The sequence below is a fragment of the Megalops cyprinoides genome, chromosome 15 (genome assembly GCF_013368585.1).
Source record: "Megalops cyprinoides isolate fMegCyp1 chromosome 15, fMegCyp1.pri, whole genome shotgun sequence".
Classification (NCBI taxonomy): domain Eukaryota; kingdom Metazoa; phylum Chordata; class Actinopteri; order Elopiformes; family Megalopidae; genus Megalops; species Megalops cyprinoides.
In genome coordinates this window covers 6,867,594-6,875,000 of record NC_050597.1, presented here as the reverse complement: position 1 = coordinate 6,875,000, position 7,407 = coordinate 6,867,594, and the positions used below count along the sequence as shown (strand labels likewise).

The 7,407-nt window shown below is 49.9% G+C and overlaps 1 protein-coding gene across 4 annotated transcripts in view; it reads left to right on the top strand.

Annotated features, from left to right (window-relative positions):
* Positions 1-7,407, top strand: part of LOC118789847 (centrosomal protein of 170 kDa-like) — a 63,803-nt gene that overhangs the window by 15,211 nt on the left and 41,185 nt on the right. For all 4 annotated transcript variants that reach the window (XM_036546535.1, XM_036546532.1, XM_036546533.1 and 1 more), the window contains exons 2-3: positions 1,019-1,171; positions 6,553-6,642. In XM_036546535.1, coding sequence (XP_036402428.1) covers positions 1,067-1,171; positions 6,553-6,642 — 195 coding nt within the window. In that variant the 5' untranslated portion in view covers positions 1,019-1,066. The remainder of the gene's footprint in view (positions 1-1,018; positions 1,172-6,552; positions 6,643-7,407) is intronic.

The window sequence follows — 7,407 nt, the reverse complement described above, 5'->3', positions numbered from 1 at the left end:
GCCATGCCATTCGCTGACAATGACCGGGATCCAACAGCAGCGGATCAAATTGGCCTTCGTCTGGATAGGCCACGGTTTCCTCACTTCACCACCGTCCGGCGCCCTGAGGTTCGTCGGGTGCCTGCGAGTTGCTCTGACGACGTCAGAGTAATAGCGCCTATATCCCAAAGAGCCCTCACTCCACCGCCGCGCACTGCGTGACCTGCAGTGCAGGAAATAGCCTTTGGCAGCGTGTACCAGAGGATCGCGTTCGTCTCGCCGTAGCGCTCCAGCATGAGTGCAGACATTGTGGCAGGGAGACGAGCCTAACGGACAACTGTCGATTGCAGACCTGGGCTGCATGAAGGGCAGTAAGCGCCCATCCATCATCCGTTCTTTCTGTTACACCACAGTAATGAACAGCTGGAGTATGCGCATATGTAGCAGAAGCGTATGGTTATGTAGGCGGTTAGAGGAAACACTGGGAAACTTTAAGGAAAGTACATGTTTGGAAGAAAATGGTCTGATTTAAAATATGAATGTGGATGAACATGCGGTGCAGTGCGCAGGGGGTCTCCAGGAACGAGGCTGTCGGTTTCTGGGTCAGGCTTGGTCTGTTTCTCTTCTTCTTCGCTCTTTTCCTCTCTCTCTCTCTCTCTCTCTCTCTCTCTCTCTCTCTCTCTCTCTCTCTCTCACTCTCTCTCTATCCAGCGCTCGCAGCTGTAAGTGGGTGCAGCTGAATCTGACCTCCTTTTCTAGCAAACAACAGGAAAAAAAAAAAAAAAAAAAAACGTGGCGGCCAGAATTCTGGGCCAGCCTCCCGCATCACTTCCTGCAGCATCTGGGATTGATCAGCGGAGAAGGAGGCCCGGCCCTGGCTAGCTGTGCTGTGCTCTGCTGTGGAGGAACAGGGGGAGGGGGAAGGGAAGAGCCGCCGTTCTCTTTAACGCCCGGCCTGGCTGTGCTGTGCTGTGGAGAGGCGGGGGGAGGGAGAAAGGAAGAGCTGCCGTTCTCTTTAACGCCCTCCTCTCTCCCACAGCATGCCGTAGGCCCCTGAGTGGGGGGGAGCGGCCGAGCTGAAGCAGAGATGAGCCTCACGTCCTGGTTTCTGGTGAGCAGCGGGGGCACCCGGCACCGCCTGCCGCGGGAGATGATCTTCGTGGGACGAGACGACTGTGAGCTCATGCTGCAGGTAAGTGCCACGGGCGGGGCGGGGCGGGGCGTCTGACGGCGCCACGGTTACTGTGGAAGTGGGACAGTGCCACTCAGAGGGGGCGGAGCTCTTTTAGCAGTCACTCAAAACTCACAGGCCACCCTGAAACCGGAGGCACATCTGTTTTAACAGCCTCAGTCCTTTCCCTGTCTGCTCTCACATTCACACACCGTATGAAGTGATTGACATAAGCAAGGCTATAGAGTTCAGCCTGGAGACACTCTGCTGACCTTGCCTGTCACAGCTACCAGGGAGAGGAGGCATGAGCAGATGGCATTGACACAAGGCAAGCTTTGGGTGTGTGTTTGTGTGTGAGTGTCTGTGAGCCTGTATGTCTGTGTGTGCCTCTGTGTGTGTGTGTGTGTGTGTGTGTGTGTGTGTGTGTGTAGCTTGGTGAATAGTAGCATGCGCTCATTGAGGCGCGTAGTTTGATCTTTGATCAGCTGGGTGAGCTGCCACAGGGAAAAAACTGCAAACTCCTGTGTCCTCATATGACCTCTGACCCCTGACCCCTCAGGAATCATGGTTCTTGAACTGTGAGAGGGAGCAGGTGTGTGTGTGTGTGTGTGTGTGTGTGTGTGTGTGTGTGTTCCTGCGATGGGGGCGTGAGGTGAAGGCCTTTCCCGCCAGCTCCCGGCACCCACTGGGTCCGTCTGGCCCTGAGAAGTCCTTTATTTATCAGACTTCTTCACCTGCTCGCACGTACAGTCTGTTTCCATCAAGCGAAGGGTCCTCTGTCTGGGAATTAATTATATTGACATGCGAGTCGTTTCCATTTGGCTCATTGACCCACGGGGTCACGGCCTGTCTGAAACACTCACCGCGTTTTCCACGCATGACCTTGACGTGCGGTCAGCTCGAGAGGAACACGGACTGCCTGCCCCCCCCCCCGTCTCAATCACGACATTAAACAGCCGCCCCGTCAGCTCAACAGTGCGGAGCTGAGCCTCAGAGTGCGAGCAGTCTGCATGCACATAATGACGTCTGAGGAGTAAATGCTAAGTGTTGCTAATGCTAAGTCTGTGCAAAGTGGGAATATATTTAAAGCATTCATCCTGGCCTAAACATTAGCATTCCATCTCGCATGCCTTCAGAAGCCCGAGGGCATGCACAAAACTCCATTCCAGTTCAGAAGGCCTAAATTAGAGGGGCAGGAGATCCTCCTTTCCCTCTTGTGCACGTTTAGGGGTAAGGCGAGCCGGTAACTCGCTGTGTAAAATACGCAGCGTTTTCTGTGTAATTGGAGCCGTGAGGAGCACGCTGGCTGAGCAGGATCTGTAGCGGCACAGCGGGATAGGAGCTTTACAGAGCGGCTCTGATCACAGGAAGAGCTTTGCTCAGATCATCACATGAAAATATGATGATCTGTCCCACGGCCTGCATGTGATCCGCACGGCACGGCGACAGAACAGAGCTTTGCTTCAGACTGCCCGCTCAACGGGACCTTTCACACGAGCTTCAGCCCTCTCCCTGTGCCAGGCTCTTACACCCTATACCCCTTCCAGCCTCCCCCTATACCAGGATCTTATACCCTGTACCCTTTCAGCCCTCTCCCTATACCAGGCTCTTATACCCTATACCCATTTTAGCCTCCCCTATACCAGGGTCGTATACCCTATACTCTTTCCAGCCTCCCTATACCAGACACTTTTACCCTATACCCTTTCCAGCCTCCCCTATCCCAGGCTCTTATAACCTATACCCAGGCTATCCTGGGTTAGTTACAGAGAGAATGAACTTGATGAGTGTGAGAGCCATTCTTTGCACACTGCTAAGCTTTATGTAATGCTGAGGTATGTATTATGCTCTGATGGGCGTAACACTGAGATGTGTATTACACTATGCTGTGTATAGCACTGTGGTGTGTATTGGGCTGTGTGTAACTGTTAAGTTTTGCTCGCAGGCACATATTTCATTTTAAATATTTCGTCTAATGCTAATGCATATAGGGCAGATACATCAGTTGCTAGAGTATGGAAGGTGTGACAAGGGTGTGGCCACTCTTGTGCACGACCCAAGCTAGCAGTGAGTTCCTTTGTGTCCATGCTGAGCAGGACTAGCTCAGGGCACTCAGGGTGCATGCTGGGATTGTGAAGTGCAATTAAATGCTTTTTAATGTGCAGGATAACATTTAACTGCCTGTGTGTGCACAGCGGTGCCCTTAATGCTGAAGTAGGCTGGAAGCAGCCCCCAGACAGCTGCCTGGATGTTACCACCCCCACCGCCTCCATCCTTGTTCTGTTCCCGGCTGCTAACGACATCTTAATTAAACAGCGGGTCATTGATGTACAGCCATAAACCCCCTTCCCTGTCCTTTATGTAACGGAGCCAGTGTGACACAGACTGCGTTTAGCCTGGCTGAGAAGTGTCAGCCTTTCTCGAGGTTCACATTGATGAGCTGCAGAACAGTGACCTGGGGGCTGGACCAGAACAAGGTCCTGTTTTGTAAACAGGGTTTATATCTCTGTCAACGGTCCCTTTGCCTGGGGGAGAAACCAGAGCAGAGGCTTTATTTAGTATCAGTTGACTAACATAAAAAAGATGTGGGCGGTTCAGCCATCTAACGGTTTTCGCTGGCCGCAGACTGGTCACATGGCTGCCCAATAACGTAGCGGCTCTGCATGGTCCTAAGCCCTACATTCTGCTCCGTACTGTGTGGTATCCTCTCCTGCCTGGTCAGGTGTGTGTGCTTCATGGTGAGAGCTCCCACTGCCATTGTTGAGGCTACAAGCGTTCTGATTTGCTGGTTTCTTGTGAACCTTTCTGAAGGGGGCGTGGTCTAAAACGGAATGTCTTTTGCTAGCATAGCAATGCAAACAGCACTAGAACCTCCTCTTACCAGCAGGAACCTCCTACATGGTCTCTGAGATGACTTCTGAGATGGTCTTACTTACCACGCTTTGGGGAAACGGTAGAGTCCCGTCCAGACCATGCAGTTGCTATCCGGAATATCCCTGCAGTCAGAGGAACATGCAGCTCGCTACCTCCTGCTGTCAGTAGTGTGTGATGCATGATTCCATTGTAGGTGCAGTACCTGTGCAGTGCGCTCTCCCACTGTGCCAGCGCTGTGTGCTGTGGAGTGTAGCCTCTCCGCTCTAATCATGTATTATCGTGTTTGATCTGGCGTAATCTCCGGCCTAATCTTCAGCAGGACCAGGCCTATTGTGTACATTTTCCAAAACATGTCCTGTCAGACATCGCCCTCAGCACACTGCTAATAACCACCTGTCATGTCCAGAGTCATGGAGAATCTGTGACAGTAACCAATCCAAATGGTCCTGACCGGAACACAGAACAGTACTGTCTTGAAAGTAGTGCAGCTGAATTGTTTATTGTATCTTGCTAATTATGTTACTAATTCACTTTTTCATTAATTCACAGAAAAGGGGAAGCTTTGTATTCTTTACAGTCAATAAAATGCAGTAAAGGGTTAAAACCTCGTCGGATGGAGATTTGGGCTGATGTGATGGTAGGAGAGGGAGAAAAAGTCAGAACAGTCCTACTTCAATTGCTCTATTGTTGCTGTCTCTGTCGCTCTCTCACCCTCTTTTTCAGTCTTTCTCTCTCTGTCTCTCCTTTTCTGTCTCTCTCTTTTTCTCTCTCTGTCTCTCTGTCTGTAGGTCTCTCTCTTGTTCTCGTTCTCTTTCTCTCTCCCTCTCCCTCTCCCTCTCCCTCTCTCTCTCTCTCTCTCTCTCTCTCTGCCTTTCTCTCTCCCTCTCCCTCTCCCTCTCCCTCTCCCTCACCCTCTCCCTCTCCCTCTCCCTCTCCCTCACCCTCTCCCTCTCTCTCTCTCTCTCTCTCTCTCTCTCTCTCTCTCTCTCTCTGCCTCTCTCTCTCTCTATCTCTCTCTCTCTCTTTCTGCCCGGGCAGTCTTCGTCTCTCATCCTCCCCGCGTTTCTGACCTGGTTTTCCGCAGTTAGGGGGCAGGGTTTCGCCGTGGGCAGAGTGGCACGTGCGGATCAGGGTAATGGCGGGCGGGGAGCACTCATTCACGCGGTGGGCGTGTCACCACGCAGCAGCTCAAGTCGAGTGCGGTACACACAGCATTACAGCCACGCAGTGATTGGCTGAGCTTCAGCGTGTCTGCAGACGTGCCACGGGCTGCCTGATACTACATCCCCGATGGCACAGGCTGAGAGCGTGAGGATGCTCCTGTGTGCCCTGCTTGGCAGAGCCGGTGCTTTTGATGACTGGTGCGTGTGCTTTGAGCTGGTGTCGCTACCACTGTCTGCATGGATTCCAGGAATCTGTATGACTGTAGTGCTTCACTTGTAGTTTACAAGTATCATCCCAAGTGCAGGTGTTTTATGTGGTCTAAAAAAACACCATTTTTAAAAGGAGGAGAGGTTATTTGCTCACAACAGGACCTGAGACCTGTTTTTAAAGCCTGCATTATTTCAACAGGGCTTTGTGTTGGTTTAATCGTTTGTGCATTCTGGCTTGTGCCTTCCTGGAAAATTCAAGTGTTTTTTTTTTTTTTTTGGATGGTGTTTGTGTTACGTGTGAAGAACCTCATTACCATCTGTTGTATTTTACAGGGAATATGTTAATAATCTCTCTCCCATATGCTGTGATTTTACGCTGATGTGCTCTGCTGTTTTCACCCTTCAGAGATGTGAAATCGTTTGTGGCTGTAGGTTAGCTCGATGAAGCAGGATGGCTGGTGTTGGCTATAGGAGTAAGTTTAATAGGAAACACGGGGATGGTAATGCAGAGTTTGTGGTAATCAGCTCTTTAGGAGAGACTTTCAGGGGCTGACTTTGTACAGAGGCCTGTCTGTCACTCAGAGTTTGAAGTGAAACTCTGAAGTAGATTTGAACGCAGAGAAATGACTGTATTTGAAGTTTTTGAACACAAGGCAGCTGCTTTAATATACTGTAGCAAAGACTCTCCCCACCGTCATACAACAGGCAGCACAAGTCTTATACTGATGTTCTGAATCATTCATTGTAGTATAGCATAGCACAGCGAAACATAGTATAGCATAGCGTAGCATAGTATAGTGTAGTATGTAGCAGGATTTCTTTCATGTTCAGTCCTTCTTTAATACATAAATTGATGTATTAAATGCTCCACCTTTCATTCATGTTTTTATAAACAGCTAATGGGTTGCGTTGGTTCACTGATTGGCTTGGTTTACTTGCTACAGTAGGATTGCCCGCTGTATAGATCCAGTGGTTTCTGAACTTTGCTTTACCACTCTATTAAATTATTGTATTAAATGGTTGTGAGCTTACATCCCCTAGAGTTCCACGAGTCGGTGAGATGCCGATTTTGGGGTGTCTCGAAAAGCCTTTTGGGGCGCGCCTCTTTAGCGCCGCACTGTCTGACCCTTTTTTCTGCCTTGTTTGTGTTTCTAGTCACGGAGCGTTGACAAGCAGCATGCAGTCATCAACTATGAGCCGTCCAGCGATGAGCACAAAGTCAAGGACCTGGGCAGCCTGAATGGGGTGAGTGAGGGGGTACGGGGAGGGGGTACAGGGAGATGGGGGTATAGGGGAGTGGGGGTACAGGAGAAGGAGGGTACAGAGAAATGATATTACGGGGTGGGGGACACAGAAATGGGAGTACAGGGGAGGGGGTTAATATAATATAATATAATATAATATAATATAAGTACAATATAAAAATATTAGATTCTATTATAAGAAATATTAGACTTTACTTGTTAGGAGTGAGAAGTAATATGGGTAAGTAGGGGTAAAATTTGGTAAAATGGAGTAAAATTGCCATTGTCCATTTAACCTTTAGTTACCTGAAAATCCTCCTGTTTTTGAGTCTAATTATAGTAAAGTAAAACAGTGGGAGGAAGTGATATCAGCTGCAGATCCCTCGTGGCAGTGTGGGGGGGGGGGGGGGGGGGGGGGGGTGTTTCAGGCGTGGCTCTGAGAGAGTTAGCCTGGAGCGATTAGGCTAAAATCTGCTGTGTCACAGACCCGCTGCAGATCAGCAGATAGCCGATCTTTAGGAACAACTCTGAAACTCTTCATGGAGGGGGTTGGGGGGGTGTACGGGTACTGCGGAGAGGGGTGTTATGGGAGGGTAAGAACATATCATTTGTTGTTTGTTGCCGCCCTTTTTCATTTTCGACAACTGCTTTGTGGTATCCCAGTGATTAGCAGCGTACACTAATATATGTCAACGTGTAAGAGATTTAGCTGCTTCAACTGGAACACAGCCATAAATATTGACGATGACAGTTGGATGGTGTGATA